General features: G+C 43.4%; 3 protein-coding genes across 4 annotated transcripts in view; all 3 read right to left on the bottom strand.

Annotated features, from left to right (window-relative positions):
• LOC143847561 (protein BOBBER 1-like) overlaps nucleotides 1-23,586 on the bottom strand; it is a 78,718-nt gene extending 55,132 nt beyond the window's left edge. Inside the window, exon 1 of one of the 2 annotated variants that reach the window (XM_077356451.1) lies at nucleotides 23,418-23,586. The gene's annotated coding sequence lies outside the window, so the exon portion shown is untranslated. The remainder of the gene's footprint in view (nucleotides 1-23,417) is intronic. The other variant, XM_077356452.1, reaches the window with a different exon arrangement.
• Nucleotides 3,680-5,787, bottom strand: LOC143892022 (uncharacterized). Its single transcript, XM_077396499.1, has 4 exons — nucleotides 5,725-5,787; nucleotides 4,643-4,875; nucleotides 4,054-4,414; nucleotides 3,680-3,697 (listed from the first exon to the last, which is right to left on the bottom strand). Exons 1-4 carry the CDS (start codon nucleotides 5,785-5,787, stop codon nucleotides 3,680-3,682), a joined length of 675 nt encoding a protein of 224 aa, XP_077252614.1.
• Nucleotides 6,468-8,429, bottom strand: LOC143846096 (uncharacterized). The gene is made up of 2 exons (XM_077354512.1): nucleotides 6,844-8,429; nucleotides 6,468-6,719 (listed from the first exon to the last, which is right to left on the bottom strand). The coding sequence occupies exons 1-2, from the start codon at nucleotides 8,395-8,397 to the stop codon at nucleotides 6,711-6,713; spliced, it is 1,563 nt and encodes a 520-aa protein (XP_077210627.1). The 5' UTR covers nucleotides 8,398-8,429; the 3' UTR covers nucleotides 6,468-6,710.
• Nucleotides 23,587-25,137: the final 1,551 nt, after the last annotated feature.

Genomic DNA, 25,137 nt, shown 5'->3' with positions numbered 1-25,137 from the left:
ACATAACAATTGCTCAAAGAGCACCAACCAAACAAACAAACAAATCATTCCAATCACTCAAAGAGTTTTCATTTTACCACCGAGTTTTTATCCTGGAATCGACAGCCAGAAAATACCTGACATAACAAAGTTAGAGGTCGAAGGAAGAAACAAAGTCTATAACATAGCAAAGCTAGGACGAAAGAGATACATCGAGGTTTTATCCTGGAGTCGATAGCCAGAAAACACCTAACATAACAAAGTTAGAGGTCGAAGGAAGAAACAATGGCTATAACTTAGCAAAGCTAGGAGCCAAGGAGATATATCGAGTTTTTATCCTGGAATCGAGAGCCAGATCATTCAAAACGGGTAAAGAATTGTTTGAGAAGACTCAAAGTTTCAATACCGGATTTCAAAACGGGTAAAGAATGTTTGAGAAGACTCAAACTTTCGATACCGGATTACAAGACGCGTAGAGAATATTTGAGAAGACTCAAATTTTCAATACCGGATTTCAAAACGGGTAAAGAATGTTTGAGAAGACTCAAACTTTGAATACCGGATTACAAGACGGGTAGAGAATATTTGAGAAGACTCAAATTTTCAATACCGGATTTCAAAACGGGTAAAGAATGTTTGAGAAGACTCAAACTTTCAATACCGGATTACAAGACGGGTAGAGAATATTTAAGAAGACTCAAATTTTCAATACCGGATTTCAAAACGGGTAAAGAATGTTTGAGAAGACTCAAACTTTCAATACCGGATTACAAGACGGGTAGAGAATATTTGAGAAGACTCAAATTTTCAATACCGGATTTCAAACGGGTAAAGAATGTTTGAGAAGACTCAAACTTTCAATACCGGATTACAAGACGGGTAGAGAATATTTGAGAAGACTCAAATTTTCAATACCGAATTTCAAACGGGTAAAGAATGTTTGAGAAGACTCAAACTTTCAATACCGGATTACAAGACGGGTAGAGAATATTTGAGAAGACTCAAATTTTCGATACCGGATTTCAAAACGGGTAAAGAATGTTTGAGAAGACTCAAACTTTCAATACCGGATTACAAGACGGGCAGAGAATATTTGAGAAGACTCAAATTTTCAATACCGGATTTCAAACGGGTAAAGAATGTTTGAGAAGACTCAAACTTTCAATACCGGATTACAAGACGGGTAGAGAATATTTGAGAAGACTCAAATTTTCGATACCGGATTACAAGACGGGTAGAGAATATTTGAGAAGACTCAAATTTTCAATACCGGATTTCAAAACGGGTAAAGAATGTTTGAGAAGACTCAAACTTTCAATACCGGATTACAGGACGGGTAGAGAATATTTGAGAAGACTCAAATTTTCAAGACCGGAGAGGATGATATCTCAAGCTTTTTATTCTAAAAAATGATGGTCAGGTCGCTCCTATCATAACCTCCCAGAGATCAGAGGGGAGGAAAGATAGCTAAAACATAGCATAGCTGGAATAGATCTGGAAATCATAACCTTTACCACAGGTATAACTCAAAGGTATTTGACGAAATCTCGCGGGCATTGGTCCCTTTAAACAAATAAACCAAAACTCAGCCTATATTTTGAAAAATGCAAAACTCAATTTTAAATTCCAACGAGGATTGGATTTTTCTGAAGAAATTGATCAAGGAGCCTAGCTCGAAAAGGGATGTTTGAGCTTCTCTTATCTTTTTTTTGACAAGAATAGCCATCTCAACTCTAAAGTTTTGTTCGACGTCTTTTATGACTTGGGAAACCAAGGCATAAAAGATGCCCCTAGTATGATTTTATTTCCATTACAAGATTCATAAGAGAGCCAAACGCAAGGGTTCAACTGAAAGGCTTTCATTTCAAAGAAATGCTTGAGGTTACAAAGCTTTTACAAATATAGGAAAATGGGTTCTGCTCAAAGCATTCTTCCTCCTGCACTTCGTGATAACATTCCGAATAAACTTGAAAAGTTGCCCCTTCTGAACTCTGCTCTGTTCGGCTCTGTCCGCAGGAGATGCAACTTCTTACTTTTAAAGCTTATCACCCCAGCCTCAAGAGAAGTAAAGGCTAAAGTTGACCTTAAAGACCTGACTTTGACCTGACAATGAAAGATTTTGACACACGATAAACGAGACTTTGACAAATGACAGACGAAAACTTTGACAAATGCACTACATAGACTCTAAAAGAGACTGAATCTGCTTCTTAATTTGATAAATGTTTAAGGTGGTAACAGTCTACCGCTCTTAGGATCTTTTGAATACCGCATCTAAAAGTGTTTCATTCCTCTTTTCGGTATTTCAGTCACGGTTATTACCTCCTTTGGATTACTTAGCTTTAACCACTTTAACTTGAAGAAGTATCGAAAGAAATTATGCTGGCGCTTACTCAGACTCTGATGTAATGCCCAAAACGGAAGCACAATCGGCTTTCAAAAGCCATCCTCTGTGAAATCACTGCCATACCGAATTGCCCCTTCTAGGGTTTCGATTCAGCGGACCGCACGCCTTAATTTTTGTCTGGACTGTCTGCCCTTGCAGCTTTTTCCATCCAGCAGGCTTAGCACCCTGATTTTTGCCTAAGCCGCCCTTTCGGGTTTTCAACTTAGCGGGTGAATGACCCTAACTTTTGCCTAGAACGCCCTTGCGGGTTTTCAGTCTAGCGGGTCCAAGACTCCATCATTTTTCTTTTCTCTTTTTTTTTACAAACCTGGGCCAATAACACCAGAAGGACTTTTAGGTAGGCTCGGGTTCAAACAGGATAACATTTGGTAAGTTGTGAGCAATTAGACCGAATCTGGATCCTCCAGACTGCCTACGTATCCCCAAAGAAAATGGGAATCAGGTCCCGCGTAGTTCGAGGTTAATATCTTTTATGACGAGAGTCATAAAAGATGCCCCTGGTTTAAGTTTGATAAAGAGATTTTGCTTTTGGCTCAAAGGAGTTTAGCAAAAAGGGGTTTTCATTTTTGAAATCTGGGCTATTGGCTTAACAGGCTCAAGTCGTCCAAAGATGGCCTTCCAGTGTTTTAGGCGTAATATTTCTTTAACTGATCCAGGTTTGTAGGTTCTGTTAATTTTTCTCCATTTTCATTGAGGAGTCTTACGGCTTTTCCTGGCAGGACTTCATCGACAATATAAGGACCAGACCAATTTGGACGAAACTTCCCTCTTGGATCAAATACCGGTGCCCTATAGGACTTCAAGACAAGATCCCCTGGCTTCAAATCTCGGACACGAACCTTCTTATTGAACGCCCTTTCAATCCGCCTTTGATACCCCTGGATATGGTACAGAGCTCGTAACCTCTTCTCATCTATCATCTGCAGTTCTTGATGTCTGGCCTTCGCCCATTCAGATTCTGGCAAGCTTGCCTCTATCATCACTCTTAGAGATGAGATTCTGAGTTCAACAGGCAAAACTGCTTCCATTCCATACACTAAAGAATATGGAGTGACACCTGTAGAAGATCTGATCGACGTCCTGTAAGCCCACAAAGCATAAGGAAGCTTGTTTGACCAGTCTTTATAAGTTTCTGTCATCTTGCTGATGATTACCTTGATGTTCTTATTTGCTGCTTCAACGGCTCCATTCGTCTGCGGCCTATAAGGAGACGACTTGTGATGCTTTATTTTAAACTCTTCACACAAGTGCGCTACTTTCTTCTTGAAGTGAGAACCATTATCTGAGATTAACTCATGAGGTACTCCATATCTGCAAATAATGTTGGCACGGATGAACTTTGCAACTGTATTCGAAGTAATAGAAGCATATGAAGCGGCTTCAATCCATTTCGTAAAGTAATCAATTGCGACCAGAATGTATTCATGCCCGCTCGAAGACTTCGGATGAACCTTCCCAATTATGTCAATTCCCCATACTGAAAATGGCCATGGAGAAGTCATAGAGTGCAACTCCGAAGGAGGTACATGAATAAGATTTGCATAGACTTGACACTTATGGCATTTCTTCACAAATGCGAAGCAGTCTGCTTCCATTGTGGGCCAATAGAATCCAAGTCTCAAAATCTTTCTTGACAACATTTTCCCATTCATATGAGGTCCACAAACTCCCTCATGGGTCTGCTCGATAAGCTCAACTGCTTTGTCTTCATCAACACACAAAAGCTGGATTCCGTCAAAGGATCTGCGATATAACTGATCACCACAAATAACAAAATTGGCAGCTAATTTCTGAAGGGTTCTTCGCTCTTTTCCAGAAGCCTCAGGTGGATGCCCTTCACCAGATATGAGATTCCCGATGTCTGTATACCAGGGCTTTCCATCTGGGCACCTGGCTGCTATTTCGATAACGTTCACATGTGCTGGTTCCCATTGCAGTCGCACTGTAAGTGGCTGGACCTCCATTGTTGCTGAAATGTCTAACATAGAAGCCAGTGTAGCCAAAGCATCAGCAAAATGATTCTTTGTTCTGTACAAGTGAGTGAACGTAATGCTCCTGAACTTCTGGACCAAAGATTCGAGATATACATTATACGGGATCAATTTATCTTCCCGAGTCTTCCATTTTCCATTAGTCTGGCAAATGATCAAAATGGAATCTCCAAACACATCAATGTCTTGAATCTGCAAAGCTAAGGCTGCCTCCAGTCCGGCAATACAAGCTTCATACTCGGCCATGTTGTTGGTGCACTCAAACTGCAACTTGATAGATATAGGAATATACTCCTTCTGAGGTGATACGAGTACTGCTCCTATTCCCTGACCTTGGTTATTGACTGCACCATCAAAATACATTGTCCATCTGGTATTTGGAGTATCTTCTTCAACATCCATAATCTCTTCATCGGGAAATTCAACCTTTAGGAATGCATTCTCTTCCACAGGGGAATCAGCTAACTGTTCTGCAATGACCCGCCCTTTAACAGACTTCTGAGTGACATAAGTAATGTCGAACTCAGATAACAATAACAGCCACCTTGCGGTTCTTCCAGTAAGAGCAGGCTTCTCAAACAGATACTTCAACGGATCCATTCGTGAAAGCAGAAGTACTTTACTTGATAACAAGTAATGCCGGAGCCTCTGAGTTGCCCAAACTAATGCTAGACAGGTCTTCTCCAAGATTGTATATTTCACTTCGTATTCTAGCATCTTCTTGCTGATGTAGTATACTGGCCTTTCCTTCTTTGACCCTGAATCTTGCTGAGCAAGCATACAACCCATCGCCGTATCTGTGATGGACAAATACAACAATAATGGCTGACCCAGGATGACTGGGGATAAAACAGGAGGTAAGGATAAACACTGCTTAATCTTTTCAAAAGCCACCTGGCACTCTTCGGTCCATTTCTTCGATGAATTCTTCTTCAGAAGCTTGAAAATAGGCTCACAGGTCATGGTCAGGTGAGCTATAAACCGTCTCAGATACTGAACTTTCCCGAGAAAACCTCGGATCTGCTTTTCGGTCCTCGGCGGTTCCATCTCCTGAATCGCTTTGATTTTCTGAGGATCTACTTCGATTCCCCTTTCACTCACCATGAATCCAAGTAGCTTTCCTGAAGTAACCCCGAATACACACTTGCTGGGGTTTAGACGAAGCTGATACTTTCTGATTCTTTCAAAGAATTTTCTTAAAGCGACAGTATGCTCTGGTCGAGTCTTTCCCTTGACGATCATATCATCTACATAGACCTCGACTTCTTTGTGGATCATATCATGAAGAAGAGTAGTTGCAGCTCTCTGATAAGTAGCACCTGCATTCTTCAACCCAAAAGGCATTACTCTGTAACAGTAAGTTCCCCACTGAGTAGTAAACGCTGTCTTGATCATATCTTCTGGCGCCATCTTAATCTGATTATATCCTGAAAACCCATCCATAAAAGATAACAGAGCATGACCAGCTGTATTGTCCACCAGAAGATCAATGTTCGGAAGCGGAAAATCGTCCTTCGGGCTTGCTTTGTTGAGGTCCCTGAAGTCCACACACATCCTGACCTTTCCGTCCTTTTTGGGCACCGGCACTATATTCGCTAGCCATTCTGGATATTCAACAACTTGAATGAATTTTACTTCCAATAGCTTTTTAACTTCATCATGAACTTTTAACTCCCATTCTGTTTTAAGTTTTCGAAGTTTTTGCTTCTTTGGCTTTGCGCCAGGGATTAGAGGCAATCGATGCTGGACAATGTCTTCGCTCAATCCCGGCATGTCATCATAAGACCAAGCAAAAACCTCATTGAACTCCTTAAGTAAAGTGATTAATTCCTCACGCTCTTCGGGAGATAAAGTTTTGCCAATTCGTATTTCCCGAATTAAGGTTTCGTCACCAATATTTACAGTTTCAATTTCCTCTTCGAGCGGTCTTGCTCGGCGACTCTCCTCTTGTTGAATCATATGTTTGATTTCAAGGGGAGTTTCGTCGGCATCCTCGTCAGAGGAGGAATCTTGATTATCATTATTAATATTATCAGTTTTAAGAGCAGATTCAGTACTTGAAATGGAAACAGGAGAAACAGAAACAGGAATGTATGTAAAAGAGTCTTTCATTTCATTCATAGAATTGGTTACATCAAGAATGGAATAGCCCACAGCAGGCATTGCATTGGACTTTAACGATGTATTCAAAGACTCAACAGACAACTCAACATTGAACTCAACCAACGCTGGCATATGTGCAGTTGAAGAAATAAACTCATCATCTAAAGTACTCTTGGACTCGACCTTATTAGAAAGAGACTTGTCACCGACTCCGGAACCAGATCCAACTTCTACGGTACCTGCATCAAAAGAATCGTTAGAATAAACAAACTCAATATCAGACTGGGAAGTAGACGTATACTTAGAGACTACTGACTCTTTTGAGGAAACGGGACTATACTGAAAGACTACTCGAGGTAAAACCTGGGAGGTCCAGTTGGTCAAGGGTCCCTCGGCTGGGGTGATTAACTCTGCGGGGTTCAGAATGAATGCATCTCTGCCTATCACTGCCACCTCTGACGCTTCGGTCTCACTGCCAACCACTGGATATTCAATCTGAAACATGACATTCAGACAGCTCGGCTCTAAAACATCGGCCCAATCAGTTTCCGATGCTTCCTCAGTAATCCGAACACTCATTGGCGCTTCTGATAACTCCAGGTTAAAGAATATTTCGAAACCCGGAAACCTCTGCCCTGTCACATCATCGGTCCATGGCTCAGCAAACCCGCAAAATGGAAAATCTGCCCCCTCTTTTCTGAAAATGCCGTTTCTGACCAGACTGATTGATCCCATAGGCAATTCTAGTCCCCGGCGGCGGCACTCGGCCCATTTCAGCATGTATCTTTTCATTTCCTTGACCTCCTGCTCGGTCGGCTCATATCCCAGGCCAAAGAGACCATTGAAAGTTCTGATCACAGGCCACTCAGTAGGGCCTTGATGATATTTGCCCAGCCCTGCGCCCGGAATATAACCTTGTTTACGGATCATCCTGACTACATTCGAGTTGGTGCTAGTCAAGAAGAAAACTTCCTCGCCCATGGCTTCTTTCATGGATATGACCGACACCTCCAGTGAAAAACCTGTCAAGCTGACATCGGCTTCCTTCCCAACTACTAGCTCTTGTGAAATCTGCCCAATCTCTAAGTCCGGGTCACCCTTTACAGTCACTACCCTGCCGTTATGAACAAACTTCAACTTTTGATGAAGGGTAGAAGGGATAACTCCGACCTTATGCAGCCAAGGTCGACCCAATAACAGCAAGAAAGAAGCCTTAATGTCCAATACTTGAAATTCGATGTCGAAGTCTTCTCCTCCAATCTGGATTTCAGTGGCCAGGGTTCCGATGACATCTCGCCGGGTGCCATCATACGCTAATATACCCTGCTCAGAAGGAATGAAATCCCCGGGCCCGAAGCCCAAAGTTGCTGCAGTACTTAGAGGACAAATATTCAGAGCGGACCCATTGTCGACTAGTACTTCGGGTACCCTTTTCTTGTTGCAGATCACAGTAATTTTGAGTGAACGGGCATGGTCACTCCCTTCAGGAGGTAAATCATCGTCCGTGAAAGATATTACCTTGGAAGTCCTAGTTACCGCGACTAGGCTTACTAACTCATCGGGAGTGATCTCAGTTGACACCTGAGCAGCATTCAACTCCTTGAGTACAACCTTCCTGTGCTTAGACGAAGACATAAGTAGGCCCCAAATGGAAACGTTTGCTTGGGTCTTCTTCAGCTGCTTCAACAGATTATCTTCTTCCTCATCTGCACTCGGCCTACTCTGCCCCTGATTCTCAGCTGCTCTTACTGCTTCTGCAGGGTTTTCTGCTCTCAATTCCGCGGGCTTGAACACACGGCCACCCCTGGTAACATGACGAAGCTCGTCACACTGATCTTCTAACAGAAGCAAATCATCTGCATCTATTCTCAGAACATACGGAGTTTCAATTACCTCCTCTTCTTCAAAATCACCCATCCTTAGAACATAAGGCGTTTTCTTTTCTGCCTCGACATCTTCACATCGAAGGACATATGGAGAGGACGCCTCTGTCAAGCTGGTACTCCCCCTCCAGAGGGCATAAGACCTTTCTCTTTCCATCTCTTCGATCTCCTCAGGATCAAACCTTAGAATATAAGGCTCATCAGGAGTGATTGCACAAATGAGAATGGATGGATCAAGAACTGGCTCCTCGACAAAAATGGCATTCGTCGCAGGAGGAGGAATTGCACGATGATTGGGAAGGGGATTCCGAGTTACATTGGGCCTTTCCACCTCAAGCTTTCCGTTCTCTAACATAGTCTGGAGCGCATGCTTTAAGGCCAGACATCTTTCAGTGAGGTGACCCGAATTTCTGTGGTATTCACAATACTGGTCTGCTCTCCAATATGGGGGTAACGGGTTAGGTACTGGCCTAATTTCAGGTAGCCTGATTTTCTTATCCCTTATCAACTTTTTCAGAATCAGAGGTAAAGGGTATGGGAGCGGATCAAAGTGCCTCAGAGGTTTTTGTTCTACTGGGGCTGGGGCTGGTCTCGCCACCTCTGTTACAGTCCTGGCCTCCGGGCGAACATAGTTTACGTGGTCAACTTCTTTCTGTGCGACCACGGGTCTCTTTCCTTCCCTGATCTCTGATGGGAGCCTGGCCCTCAGACCCTTAGCTATTGCATCCTCAGTCCTCGTCCCAGTCTTAATTAGATGGTCAAAATCGGTGTAATGCTGAGGGGACAAAAAATGGAAATACTGCGGCGACAAACCCTTGATCACCAGCTTGATCTGATCTTCTTCTGATAGCCTCTCGCTTAGCTGGGCAGACTTTCGACGCCAACGACGGATGAAAAAGGTAAAGGTCTCCAGAGGACCTTGCTTTAACTGCTTGAGATCCCTTTTGGTAACCTCTATCCCCTCTTCCATAGAAAACTGCTCTACAAATTTGTTGGAGATGCTTTGTAAGGTCTTCACCTCTTCGGGCTTTCGACGTAGAAACCACTTCTTCGCCACCCCAGTAAGAGACATTGGAAAGACCCTGGCCATTTGCTCAGGAGATAGCCCACACTGCTGCGACATCTCAATAAACCATCTCATATGATTCCGGGGACATCCAGTCCCATCATATTTGTCGTAATCGGGGGTTTTGAATTTAGGGGGCAAGGTGGCTCCCGGAGACATTATCAGCTCAGATATATCGAACTGCTTTGGGCCTTGATGCTTCAAGCTTTCCATTTCTTTTGTCAGCTTCTCCAATTGATCAGCTACCTGTTTTTCTTTATTATATCGGGCCACATCTGGAATGCAATATTCTTCAGCATACTGCCCTTCCTCTAGGTCGACGTCTACTGGTGAAATGAAAGGGTGGTTCAAATTTGCAGGGCTCGGATTTGCCGGTATAGCGGGAGGGGGTTGAACCGTAGGTGCTCTAGAAGTAGAGACCTTTTCATTAGACTGGGCTTTCATTTGGGCCATCTCCTCTTTCATAAAGGCCATATCCCGGGTAAGATTCACCATCATCTCTTGAATTTTAGTTAGCGCATCATTGGGTTCAGCCATTTGGACAGACTCTAGGGATTCAGATGATTCAGATAAAGAGGATGCAGATTGTTCAGGTAAGGTTAACGGTTCAAATTGACGAATGAGTCTAGACGTGGTTGACTGTCTAGACCATGCAGGTTGACTGACACCTGAGGGAGCGATGTTTGCTCGATTTTAGAATCCTGTATTGGAAATTAACATACTAAATTAAAACGATAAGCATTGAGATAAAGTATTCTGTACCAAATAAGATAAGAGAAAGACATAAATGCTATTCCATTGATCAATAGTCAAAATGTAGTTACAATCAAAACATTAGTCTTTGTTAACAATTGGATGAAAGTAACCATTTACAATGAAATTTGAAGAAATTAAAATGACAATTTCATGAAAAGGAATCTTCAAAGCTCTTCGATCCGAGCTCTCTTGTTTGCAGGCTCCTCCAGTATTTCTCCCTTCCGAAGTTTAGATGCGAAAGCAGATCTCCTCTCCGCGATTTTGTCTCTCCAAGCAGCTACTATGGATGCAATGAGATCAGGAGTAAGGTTTTCACAGCTAGGTGGTGTGATAACCTTAGGAGTACAAGAGTGTGCGGTAATCTGACAAGGGAAGCACAAAGGTGCATAGAAAGATGATTTCTCTAAACCCATAAGATAAACAAATGAGTATGGGTAGGTGCTGGTGATAATTTGTGGACATGATTGACTCACCCAATGAAATTGGTTTTCCCTTACATTCTGCAGCCAATGGCGCCATTCATTAAGCTGAGATTGCTTAACCTTTGTCTTCCAAGAATGAAAACTCTTAAGAGTGTACTCAATGCTGTTTTGTGGCTGAAGGATAGTGAGTTTCTCACATAGCCACACATATAACAGCTTAGCACATCCGAAAAAATTATCCTGCACCTTTTTACTAGCAATGAGGTCTAAGCCATAAAAGGTTTCGGCTAGCATTGTAGGGACAGGATTTCTCCCCTCATTTATCTGATCTACTATCGCCAACAAAGTGAAAGGGGCGGCACTAGAGTCTCTGCGAAGGACATGGCGTGCAAAGACAACAAAGACTAACGCATTACGTCGACACTCCTGAAAACGGGAGTCAGTAGGATCGACGTTTTTGGAAAACAACTCAATGAGGGTCTGAAATTGCACATTTCTCTCTGTTAAGCAATGCAGAGTTTTCACAACCTTATTTTCGAATAATCTGCGAAAGAGATCATGAGGAGAGTCTATGCTCGAAGGTCGGATCCAAAGTCCCTCAGGAGGAAGCTCTAGCAAGGCACACCAATCTTCAAATACAGGACAAAGTTCAAAAGATCCAAATCGAAAGACATGGAAGACAGGGTCCCAAAATCCAGCAGCTGCTTGAAGAAACTTCCAATTTATACCACGACTATTCAGATGGGTAAAAGAACTGATGAAACGCTCGGCCACACTCCTTTCTTCACATCTCAACGGAAAAGATTTAACAGTCTCAGCTATCCACTTGTCTAACAAATTATTCGCCATGATCCGACCTAAAATTCAGATAGGACAAAGATCAGGAGAGAATGGGGATAACTTTGCATAGACAAATGACCAGGGTAATCTGAAAATCAATTTCATTAAAAAGATGAACTCTGTGATAATGAATTTTTCATCAAAGATGAGAGGTAGCCAATAGATCAGAAAAATAAACCACGGCCATAAGATGACAGAAGTAGGTCATAAACCGGATCTAAATCTGGTGATGAATACCATTAACTGTACGATCAAGAGGATCAATCATGCTAGACCATGGTCATAAGGACAGCGAACGAGCTATCGGCCAGATCTCAAGACAAAACAGGTAAGGATCTAATCCTACTGAGCAATGTATATATGGGAATCAAGACAAAGTAGACTGACTCCAAAGGATAGCAATCATGCTCAACATGTGTTGCGAAAAATTCGGCAGCACAACGGCTATACAAGGAAGTCAAGGTAAGGCAAACTCATGGTTTTCCTAATTCTAAGAAATAGCGGTTATGCTCAAAATGTTCTGGACCAAATCCGGCAGCATAACGACGCTAAACAAGGAAGTAAGGTAGGGTAAACTCATGGATTTCCTAACTCAAAGAGATAGCGATCATGCTCAAAATATTCTGGATAAAATCCGGCAGCATAACGGCTAGACAAAGGATTCCCACAACTCAATATATGAACAACGGTGGTAGGATAAATTCGGAATATGGTTACCAGATAAAGGTGACCAAATGAAGGACCGACCAAAGGTGAGAGCATATATGACAACGGGTCAAATCCTATAATCAACAGATCAAAGGACAAAACCAGGTCAAGGATATGGCAAGCAAAAGCCATTGACTAGATCTAAATCCGAATAACGAATGGATATAACCAATTGAAATGAATAAGGAACTCTAACTTAAGAGGAGAACCCTAATATACATAATCAGTATATATAGGCATATATACATACACACAAATCCTAACCAGGGGCACCAGCCCTAATTCTAATCTAGCGGAGTCAAGGAAGTCTCGACTCAAGACAGACTGATGAGTGAACTAGGACCGTGTTGTAGCCATGTAAAATGAGCTACCCTAGTCTACAAATGGGACAAAGCTCCTAACTCTAGGCTCCACATGTGTGAGCAACACATGTTCGACCTTATATGAATGTAATATACTTATATAAACACGGGTACTTCCTAGTTAGGTTTCACTAAGTCAGTAAGTATATACATAATATATCAAACAAAATAGGGCTCCGGACTCAATCTAATGGGTACTATGCGTATGAAACATACTTAATATGTATAACAAAAGTACGCCCAATGTTATACATAGTATGCTTCATTGCTCATCGGCTGCTGTAAACACAAGTACGCCCAGTGTTTACGGCTGCAGCACCGGCGCATAGCTTGGAAATAGATTCAACAGTACCATCAGGGTGTAATGACATCCCAGTCGGGCACGCATTCAATCTATCCCGTGGAGCCAATAATAATGAAAAACAATGAAATAAGTAAAGAATAAACAATATGATAACATATGATGTGCAGTGTGTGAATCCCTTGTTTTAATTACGCACCTATCTGGTGCCCCTGGATTCTAACGATAGAATTCCCATTTAAAATGATTTTAGCTCAAATTTCTCCGAAGTTTGTAAAAATGGCATTTTTATAGAGTTAGGCAATGTTTCAAGAACTCCCCAGCAGAGTCGCCAATCTGTGGACCCCGATCCTGAGGACGGTGCCGAGGGACGCGAGATCCCTCCTGCAATCCTCTAAGATCTCCACAACGTGAAGGAGAGCTCTGCCAAGGAACTCTCGAAACGGATGCCACCCTCACAGCATAGCATGAGTGGCGATATAAAAAGAAAGAGATACATCCTGATCTGGAGCCAGGGCTCGAAACCAAGATATATCTGAAAAATAACTCAGAGTCGCCATCCATGGACATGCCATGGAACCAAAACAAATGCTCTGTTTGCAATGGATAACCAGAGATACAAAAGGTCCGTACCTGATGACGAATGGGGAAGGGGTTAGGCGCCCCCAATTCGCCCAAGTGCAAGCACCTGGTCTCTTATGCCATTTATTATTAACTCCAAAGAAGTTTGGGTAAAAATCATGTGAAATGGGAACAATCCTCAGGATTCGTCTACCTAAGCATGCATTTCCTGAGGATAAAATAATAAGCACACATAAAATAAAATGAAAGATGTGGCACCTAAGCATAGCTAGGTTATGAGTGACATGCCTAATGGGTGTCTAAGTTCTGATGTGCAAACACATGCAAGCTATAGCTAAAAGGTATAGGATCAGTACTAGAAAATAAGAAAAACACATCAAAACACACAATAACAATACAACAAATCCTAAGACTCTAAATTATTAGCCCGAGTCCTCGGATGGTCTGGTATTCATCCAAAGAAGCCTACGTATCCCCGCCTCCACGAGAATCAAGGCAACGTAGTTCTTCGTACCTATTCTAAGCTAGGATGCCTAAGACACCTAGACCTCTATCCTAGACTCGATCTAAAAGACCGGACTAATTATTAAAGCTTCTTGAACGATTATTTAAATTCCAGTGAATTGTAGATTTTAGGACACCCTATATGTCCTAGCTAAATGCAGGTTAGCCCTAAGCTAATGCAGGTGGTTCCTACAACCTATGTGTAGCTAGGCTGTGTGTCCTAAGGAAAACCAAGGGATCGCTAACGTATCCAAGACCTAGTCATCAGTCGGCGATGTGAATCGCCAACTGACCGGACGGAGGCGCTCCTATAACTCTAGGACAGACCCCTAACTCTAAAACAAGCACACAGCAAACAAACAATCAAACAACCTATCAAAAGAAAAACCCTAACTCTAAAACTCTCTATCTAGGAGAAACTCCTAACTCTAGAGGAAGATCTTTTGAAAACAAGATTTTAAAGGTTTTTGAAGAAGGTTTAAAACATTTATTTACAAAAAAGTTTGGCTGGACTTGGGATGTAAATCCCAAGCTGCACTACGTACCTCGGAAGAGGATCAAGCCAACGTAGTTCGAAACGAACTCTCAAACTACGCTTCTAAAAGAAACACTCACACTTCAGATTTTTTAAGGTTTTTTATATTTTCAAATGTTTTTGATATTTTTAAAGTTTTCACATGTTTTTGGATTTTAAAGCTTTTCCAATGCTCGGGACCTTTAGATGAATTCACTCTTAAAGGGAACACGCAAGAACAACCACAAACTAGGGCAAAGCCCTAAAGCAAAAGGAGAAACTTTGAATAAGCAACTAGCGTCTCAAAGAGACAAACCACAACAAGAAAGATAGCGTCCCAAGAAGAGAGAAAACGATCCAAGATCCCAAGCAAGCAAAGCTCTAATAAGACTGAGTTAGTCTCAAACAAGGATGAATGACAACAAATCTAAAGGCGAACTACTAACTAACACACTAAAAAAAAGGAGCACAAATGAGTCAGAGACTCACTAAAAACACTACCAAGAAAGGGGTAAAAATGAGTCAAAGACTCGCCAGGAGGAAGGGTTATTCTAACATGAGGCTAGGTAAGCCTCCTAAAGGGGAAACTCTCTATAGGAGACAAGGCTTGTCTCCGAGACACAAATGACGTAAAAAGGAATAAGAGACCCTGTGCATATTTGGCAAAGGTAAAACACCCAACCGGGCCGGACAGCTACCTAGCCCTAGGGTGCAACAAATGTGCGACCCAATACCCATAAGGGTAGGGGTATGAAGCCAAGCCGAGTATGATGTTCTCCCAAAACCAACCGGCGCACAAAGAGGAGGTTAAGCAAGAGAATGAGACTGGGCAAGTCTCCTATATACAAAGGAGGGGTATGCTACTTGGACTGAGCAAGTCCCCTAAGGATGGGCTTGGGCTAGCGCCTTCATCGCCCTGATACAAGCATTAGAATCAATATAGGCTCAAAACAATCTAAAAAAAAATAGAAAAGGTAAAATTTCCACCTAACATGTAATTTTCACCAAAAATGGTCAAAAATGCCAAACAAATCATGGGAATGATTCAATATACGATTTGTGACTTGCTAGCAAACTCAAAACATCCCGAACACTCATTAAAATTAAATAGAGCTCATATTGTCCATGATTTTCAAGAAATAGCACAATCATGACATATAATGTTAAAAGTGCAACTTTGAACTGACTTTTAGACCCCTCAAACATCAAAACCATCAAAAACTCTACCAATCAAAATTGTAGATCTCAGCATGAATGACATTCTCTCAGTTGACCAGTTTGTTCGGATCTAGCCAGAAGTGTCCGGAAAATGGCCTCTTCCGATCCATCGCCATTAAAAGACATATTAGCGTTTTAACTGAAAGTTCGGGCTCAGTTTTGACACTTAAAACATCGCTTCTGGAAAAATTCACTCAAGGACAAAGTATTAGAAAATCTTGTGAAGAACATTTTTTCTTTGTATGGCTTTGGACGAAACAGATCTGGAATAGCCTAAAAATGGCCAGCAAGCTGCTGTTGCAGAAATGACAGTTTGTTTAAAAAAAATGAAGCTTGCAAGTCGTTTTTGACATATTAAAAAGCATTTATGGAAACATTTGCTCAATAAGACAGTTTTAGGAAACATTATAACAAACACTTTTCCAGTTGACATTTTTGAGCAATTCCGATCAGAAGCAGCCCAAAAATTACTCGACACGATAATTTCTAAAACACTTGGAACAAAAATATCATTATGGACTAAACTTTAAACGAGCATAACTCTCTCGTCTTTTGGCCAAATTTGGGCCGCCATATGTCGAACTGACCGGCTTGACGAGATCTACAAGATTGATATGTTTGCTTTTTTAAAAGTTTTGAGTATTTGAGGTCGAGAAAGGAAAAAATTCATAACTGGACAGCAAAGATCACCATACCTAGGAGAATACACACTCACTCACACCCATACACACACATATATATATACGCAGACATATGTTCACATATATACACAACACACACTCACGCACACAGACATACATACATTAGCCACTGAGAAAAACGAATTCCTAAATGCATGCAAAACCATTCCACAATTCTCAATTAAAGGCAGAGCATAGGACCAAAACTCATTTGACAACACCGTGGAAATCACAAAGTGAATCACTCAAGGACAGGCACAATATAAGTTTCTAGATGGACCGACCTTGATTTTGATTTTCAGTTCAAGCACAATGGAAAGGAGATACAGTACTTGTCAGTTTAAGATAATGAAGATGAACGATAACAGTTTTCCTTTCAAACACAATAAAAACGAACTTCCAGTGGGTTAACAAACAGCCCTTACACCAGTGTAGTAAACTAAATATGTAAACGAATGCATTACCAGTGACTTATTCACCCCTTGGACATAAAACTGAATTGGTGGAATAAAATGAGATGAGTTTGGTTGATGGGCTAAATAGTGCTTAAGACAGGGGTTGAAATGTGTTTAGGAATGTGCATAAAACCGAGGCTGAGCTATGGGACAGATTTGTGCCAAAACTGGGACAGCAACATGGAATGAATTTATCCCAAAACAAGGGCAGCAACATGGACTGAAGTGGGGACATAATTTGTGCTAAGACAAGGGTGAGTTGTGAACAGATTTTTGTGCTAAACATGGCTGAATATAGGGACAGATTTGTGCCAAAACTGGGACAGCAGCATGGACCGAACTGTGGGCAGAATCGTGCCTCAAATTGGGGCAGAGATGCGCTTAAAAATGGGGTGAATCATGGGTGAAAACTGTGCTGAAACAGGGAGCAGCAGTATGGACAGCATTTATGTTAAAACAAGGGCAGCAATGAGGCTGAAATAGAGGTGAATCTGTGCTGAAACGGAGGTAGCAATAGGGTGCAAACCTGGGGCAGCAACATGGACCGGGTTGTGAAAGAACTGGGACTGATTCGGGAGGGGAACCATGGACAGAATTGTGCTAAAACAGTGGGGCTGAAATGAAGTGAATAAACTGATTTTTATACACAGAAATAGGAGCTGAAATGATGTGCAAACAACTAGTCCTCCCTATAGATCTGCTATACACAGTTCACACGTATGAGAACAAATAATGCACAAGTACCCTACAAACCAATACATGCAGCAGAAATCTGTTATAAACAGTCCATACATATGAGAATAACTCATGCACAAGTACCCTACATACCCCAATATGTGCAGCAGACTAAACGATGAAGTAGTCGCTGTGAATAGAGATTACCAGATGCACGGAGTCTCGCCGGAGTTAGATCGGGTTGTGAATTTTTTGCCGGATTCAATCAGCCCCCTAGTGATGACAAAATGGTGGAGGACCGGAGGTAGGAGTCGGAAGTAGAAGAAGAAGAGGCACGGTTATGGGTTGGGGCAGATTTCCAAATTAGAGGGTAGCTCAGGTGGCTGTTATGGAATAAAGTAGAAGAAGAGGGTTTTGGTGTTAGAGATGAAGGTGGAAGAGATGGTGGTAGAGGGTTTAATGGATATCGGTTGAGATAGTGGGTTTCGGGCTATGCTAAGGAATGGAAGGGAGCCCAGTTAGGCCATATGCAAGTGGGAAGGGGATCAAATTTTTCTAAGGTAGGAGGGAGTGGGAATTCCTTTGTTTTTTTTTATCTCCTTCCCTCTGTTTTCTCCCTACGAGAATGAGTTCTCTCTTTTTCTATCCCTCTCCTCCATCCTTCAATTAAGGGTAGGTTCAATTAAGAATCAAAGCCTCTTTCCATAAAATATTAGTTGTTCCCTAAATAGTGTATAGAAGATGCCATCCACATTTTGCAAAGCAATTTTTTTATTTTAGCAAATGTGATGCAATCATTTTAAAATTGATATTTTAAGCATGCACTCATCATTATACTATTTCTCAAATTGAAAACCGTATGGCTCCATGCAAGGGAAGAAGAAAAATACTACCTTTCCAATCACCATGCTTCTCTTTTCTTTCTTTTCTTTTTTTTAAATTGCTATTTTAAACAACACCACACCCATTCCCATGTTCAAAACCATGTGGCTCCATGTAAGGGAAAAGAAAAAATGCTACCTTTTCAATCACAACATGCTTCCCTTTTCTTTCTTTTTTCCTTTTTTTTTTTAAATTGCTATTTTAAACAACACCACACCCATTCCCATGTTCAAAACCGTGTGCCCTCTTTCAACAAATTTTTTTTTATATTTAGCTTTAATTAATAAAATACCCCTCCATGAAGTGTTGTACAAGCAACCCTTTTCTTCTCTTAAATCATTTGCCATATGATCTAGACCGTCCAAGCAATATGCCATTGCCTATATGGATTGCGCCCCCTTAAATCATTCCTCTATGACGATCCAGACCATCCAATTGATGGGTCCCAACCTAGGCAGGTTGTGCCCTCCTAAATTATTTCAATGGGCTGATCTGATCTGTACAATTGATGGGCTGAAATGTAAGTTGGTTGCACCCTCGAAAATCTCTTCTATGGGATGATCTGAAGCATTCAAATAATTGGCTATCAAGTGATAGGCTTGGATCACTCATAATGTGGGCCCCCTGAGTCTCTCCCATTGGATGATCTAAACCATCCATTTGGATGATCCATATTGCAAATTAGTTGTGCCACAAAATTAATTCTAATTAGAATAATTTCAACCATCAATTTGACGATCCACAACTTCAAAAATCATTTTCAAGAATGGTTCGGATCGTTTGGTGGGCCTCAACATGGAATAGATGTGGACCCAAATTATTTCGATAGAATGGTCTGAACTGGTTCATTTGATGCAACATAATGTAGATTTGCTGCGCCCCTCTAAATCATTTCTGTAGGCTTATCTGAATAACTCAACTTGATGATCGTAACAAAATTGGTTGTTAAAACGACTTCTCTGAGATTTTGACCGTTCTCTTGATGGTCATCTTTAGGCGTTGGATCGAAGTAGTTCAAAACTCATTTTTCACTAAAACAATGTGCGGGCCCCCCTGTTTGATCCAAATCTAAACAAATGCTCAAGGCGGGCCCACCAAACGGATCCAAATTCTCTTTTGCTCGGATTCTTATGAATAATCTCTCTCAACACTTAACGGAAAAAATGCGAAACATGGCGGAGATGATTGGATGGGGTTTTGCCCAAGCATAGCGAACTTGGGTCCGATCAAAATGGGGTGTCTACAGATCTGAAGAAAGAACCGAAAGAAACAGGCATCAGTATGGTGAAAGGAAGAAATGGGCAGAAAGTTAGCAAATCGAAGCACTACTTCCTTACCTGGTAAGCGGAGGACAACACAGCTTCCTCTCCTGTAGCGGGCGGCTCGTAAAGGACCTGTTGCTTGTCCTTCTGCAGCAAACACTTGCTCATAAGCTCTGCTGCTACCCGGCTCTCGCCTAAGGCAGTGTCATCCTTCAGAACGGCCCAATTGGGTCGAAAGACTTGCTCACTAATCCCCGCAGGAGGGCGAGCCCCAGAACCGGCTCCGGTAGAAGCACCACCGGACTTAGAAGAGCCACCGCCCTGAGCAAAGGGGCCTATTAGCTTCACCTTAGTCTTGGGCCTCTGGGATGGGGGAGGAATGCCCTGCGACGGGGCCGGACTCCCCAGCACAGTCGCTTTTCTCTTCTGGCGCTCCTGCTGCGCCTGTTGAGCACCTTCTTGTGCCCGCGGTTGAACTCCCTGCCTGATTTTCTCGACGGTTGATTGTTTCTTCATCTCTGCAAGACAAATGAGCAGCCAACGGTCAGAAGCAAGTATATAAAAAATAAACAGATTGCATAGACAAGTCTAGCTACATACGTCCTGGAGTCGCGGCACTCACGCCCAGCCCGACCAGAATCGCCTCTTCAGAAAACTCCTTACAACGGATGAGGCCCGATTGCTCGATCTCCTTCCGCATCAAGGCGAATGTTATCCTGTCCTCACCTTCGAGGAGCGGCTTTCGACTCAGTTTTGAGGTATCTGGAGTGTCCCACACTAGAGGGACGGACCAGGGCTCACTGGCCTCCTGATCCACAACATAGAAGAATCTATTCTTCCACGAGTGAATCGACGAAGGAATGCCAGTGATTATCTTCCGCTCAGGGCGCTGGCTAATGTAGATCCAGCCCCCTTCTTTATGCTTCTTCAGGTGTGCACAAGCACGGAACAGTGACAAAGTCACACTCCTCTCTAACCGACCGTGGACGAGGTATAAAAACCCAACTAATAATCTCCATGAGTTCGGAGCTACCTGGGCCGGGGCTAGTCCGTAGTAACGTAGCACCGCTGAGAAAAAGGGGTGCAACGGAAATCGGAGTCCTGCCCTCAGTGACTCCTCATAAATACAGAGATCCTGGCTCTCGTTGCAGGCTCTGTCTCCCTCTATAGCTGCCCTCAGTTCAAATCTCGGGGGCACGCAGTATTTATCCCTGATATCTCCCAGCATAGACCTGGTGAGGTAGTTCTCCTCGACTAGAGCTCGCAAGTTGTATTTTGGATCGGCATCCATCCGCGCTCTAGCGATCACCTCCACCGCCCGGCCAGGATGGAATGTTGTGGACGCTTCATTAACGTCGCTCTCAACACTCCCTCCTGCTTGCGGGAGACTGCCAGTCAAGGGAGGAGTGGCATTCAGATCTAAGAACACTTCATCCCTATCCCCTCCGTCGTCACTATCTACAAGGTCTATCCTATCAGACGGACTAGCCAAAAAAGGCTCCTGAGGCATCCTAAACTCCGAAATACTGCTAGTGGAGGACCCCGTACCGGACTCGGAATTGGAAGTACTACCAGACATAGTAAAAGGAAGGGCTGAGAGGAATACCGGTGAGTGGAGCCCTTAACAGATCTTGGAACGCGACTGCGAGCTACGAACTGCGAACTGCGATCTGCAATCTTGGACTGCGAGCTGCGAACTGAGAAGTGGAAACCCCCAGAGCAAGAAGAGGAAAAAGATGAAAGGTAAAAAGTAAAAAGTGAAGGGGGGTAAACCTCCTTATATAGTTTTTCAGAGGCGGTGGGGCAATAAATGCGATGCACGCATCTCGAGGCCATCCGGATTGCGCCACGTGTCCCCTATTTATGACGGACACATTCTCCCACCATCAATACGATCAAGCACGCGCGTAAACATTCACGTCCCAAAGATGGATCTCCGCACTCCGCACTCCGCACTCCGCACTCCGCACAAAATTCAGTCCGGAAAAAACCGTACTGGATATAACGCGTTCTCACAAGACGACAAAAATCAGTCCGGTCCGCACCGAACTGGCCGCTAGAAGACAAAATTCAGTCCGGAAAAAATCGTACTGGATATAACGCGTTCTCACAAGACGACAAAAATCAGTCCGGTCCGCACCGAACTGGCCGCTAGAAGACAAAATTCAGTCCGGAAAAAACCGTACTGGATATAACGCGTTCTCACAAGACGACAAAAATCAGTCCGGTCCGCACCGAACTGGCCGCTAGAAGACAAAATTCAGTCCGGAAAAAACCGTACTGGATATAACGCGTTCTCACAAGACGACAAAAATCAGTCCGGTCCGCACCGAACTGGCCGCTAGAAGACAAAATTCAGTCCGGAAAAAACCGTACTGGATATAACGCGTTCTCACAAGACGACAAAAATCAGTCCGGTCCGCACCGAACTGGCCGCTAGAAGACAAAATTCAGTCCGGAAAAAACCGTACTGGATATAACGCGTTCTCACAAGACGACAAAAATCAGTCCGGTCCGCACCGAACTGGCCGCTAGAAGACAAAATTCAGTCCGGAAAAAACCGTACTGGATATAACGCGTTCTATGAAGCAGTAGAAGCCAGTCCGGTTGAAGCCGTACTCCGGACTGCGAACTCCCAACTCCGGACTTCGGACTGCGAACTCCGGACTGGATATTTGACTCTGTGTTGTGCCAGGAGCCAGTCCGGTTGAAGCCGTACTCCGGACGCCGGACTGCGGACTGCGAACTCCCAACTCCGGACTCCGGACTGCGAACTCCGGACTGGATATTTGACTCTGTGTTGCGCCAGGAGCCAGTCCGGTTGAAGCCGTACTCCGGACTGCGAACTCCCAACTCCGGACTCCGGACTGCGAACTCCGGACTCCGGACTGCGAACTCCGGACTGGATATTTGACTCTGTGTTGCGCCAGGAGCCAGTCCGGTTGAAGCCGTACTCCGGACTGCGAACTCCCAACTCCGGACTCCGGACTGCGAACTCCGGACTGGATATTTGACTCTGTGATGCGCCAGAAGCCAGTCCGGTTGAAGCCGTACTCCGGACGCCGGACTGCGAACTCCGAACTCCGAAATCCGGACTGCGAACTCCGGACTCCGTGCTAAATTCTTCGATTCACCCCCGAACAACGTCTCCCCATCCAGAAAAACGAGTGATCACACTTTCCCAAGTCCTTCAATGACTTGGAAAACTGGGGGGCAACTGATGGGGTGTGAAAACACCAGCCTCTCACAGGCTGCCACCTGTCCCAGAGTAGGTGAGGCTCAGCCTCTCACAGGCTGCCACCTGTTCAGAGTAGGTGAGATCCAGCCTCTCACAGGCTGCCACCTGTCCCAGAGTAGGTGAGGCTCAGCCTCTCACAGGCTGCCACCTGTTCAGAGTAGGTGAGATCCAGCCTCTCACAGGCTGCCACCTGTCCCAGAGTAGGTGAGACTCAGCCTCTCACAGGCTGCCACCTGTTCAGAGTAGGTGAGATCCAGCCTCTCACAGGCCGCCACCTGTCCTGGACACCTGTCCAGGACACCTCAACAGATTTTCCCTATAAATAGGGGACTAAAGCTCAGACTAATGGGTAATGCGAAAATCCCTTCTCTCCCTAAACTCTTAAGACATCTCCCCTTCACTCCTGCTCATACTGACTTGAGTGTCGAAGGACCTGTCCGGAGTAAAACCCGGTCTGGTCTTCTGACCTCGCTTGCCTTGTGCAGGACTAAGCACTCACCGCAGGACTCATACTCAACCTCCCTCGTCGCTCGCTCTCAGCTCTTACGCCACTGCTGTACCTGTTACCGATTTTAGGTCTAACAGCTCTAATTTTGGATTAGGGTTTTAAGAAGAGTGTTTGCTCTAATTTTGGATTAGGGTTCTAAGAAGAGTGTTTGCTCTAATTTTTTTCTTCTCTCTTAAGTCTGCTTGGCGACGAGTGTTCTACTTGCGAACGAAGTTTCCAGCTTTATAAATATCGGACTGTGGATTTCTTTTGCAAAACGCAGAATGTTCTAGAAGATTAAATATAGAGCTTTTAAACGGTGTCAGCCCGTATATTCCCGTGTTTTTCAAAAAGTAGTATACCACCCGCATCATAAGATGATCCAAACCGTCCATTCGTGCCCATAGGTTGAGGCCAAAAAATCAATTCCATAGGATAATCCCTCCCATCGTGTGAGGCAAGCATCAGGAATGATTTTTTGGGCATAACCTACTTACATTGTGGCCCATCGCGGTGCATGCAGCATTTATACGGTGATCCAAACCATTCATTTGTTGGACTCCTAGATAGGGTGTCCCCTGAAAATCTTCTTCATAGGATGGTCCTAATGTTTCGATCAGTATAGGTTTCTATACGGTGATGTCCATTTTAAACATCCGTATATCAGAGGGTTATGATCATCCTATCGAGCAAACCTTACGGGCACACATGGTCTATGTTAGGGCCCAACAAATGAATGGTTTGGATCGCCCAAATAATGTGGGCCCACTGTTATTTGTCTGCTGCACGTGCACGGATGGCCTTGCACTTGCCACTCCTTGTAGTCTAAAAAGAGCGGTCATAAGTACACATACTAGTGGGCCATAAATATACTAGAGTGGGTAGCCCAAGGAAGTAAACGGGTGAGTATAAGCACGTTGGGTTTCACTCAGGTTGGGTTGCCCAAATCCTCAACCCAAACCCAACCTTAACTCAACCCATCCCAGCCCTACTTTTTTTCCGAGTTGGACCCAACGGACCCGAGCCGAGTTGCACCCCAATCAAATATCAAGGGGACCTTTGTCGTACTCACATTGTAACAACCTGACCCCACTATGTAGATATTGTTTGGGTCTCCTACCCTCTCGGGTTTTGTTTTCCAGCAGCACTATCATGCCCGACCCACACCGCAAGGCCCTTACCCTTGGAGACGTTGAAAACACATATGCATAGTTGAGGAAGAGAGTCCACATATAGAGCCTAGGTAGCAACTTTTCCTACCTTTCCCATGTGGATCTCACACATATTAGGATCATGTATGTGTGGACATACAACAAATAATTTTTCTATATATCTATCATTTATAAGCCCAATATTTTGCTACAGTCCACCTGTAACGAGTTACTTATATTTGTTAGGAATAAAAAAAAACAGACTAAAAAATACAGACATTGATGAATACATACGCAAGAAACCCAATACCCCCAACAACAAAACATTATAAAGAAAGATACATTCCCAAGAGGAAAATGATATCTCCACCCCCTCTTCAAGAAACTCCACACTTTTTAGTTGTATTTTCTTGATAATAGAGCCATTTTCATAAGAAAAAAGACAAATAAAATAGGGTGGGAATATCATTTCCCTGCACACCAATAACAAACACACGGAACGCTCATGAATCCAGAACCCAAAAACCCCCCTCCTCATTATTTACGCCTTATTTTCAGCCTAAAAGTTCCCGAAAGGCCTCTCATTAATATAGTTCCCAGGCGGATCGTAGTTACACGTGATGAGAACATCCCCACCCGTGCACTGCACACGTGCGCACCCCACACGTTGC

Source organism: Tasmannia lanceolata, unplaced genomic scaffold (genome assembly GCF_043159265.1).
Source record: "Tasmannia lanceolata isolate RefF3 unplaced genomic scaffold, GAP_Taslan_0.1 ptg000015l, whole genome shotgun sequence".
NCBI classification, from domain to species: domain Eukaryota; kingdom Viridiplantae; phylum Streptophyta; class Magnoliopsida; order Canellales; family Winteraceae; genus Tasmannia; species Tasmannia lanceolata.
This window is presented reverse-complemented; position numbering and strand designations above follow the sequence as displayed.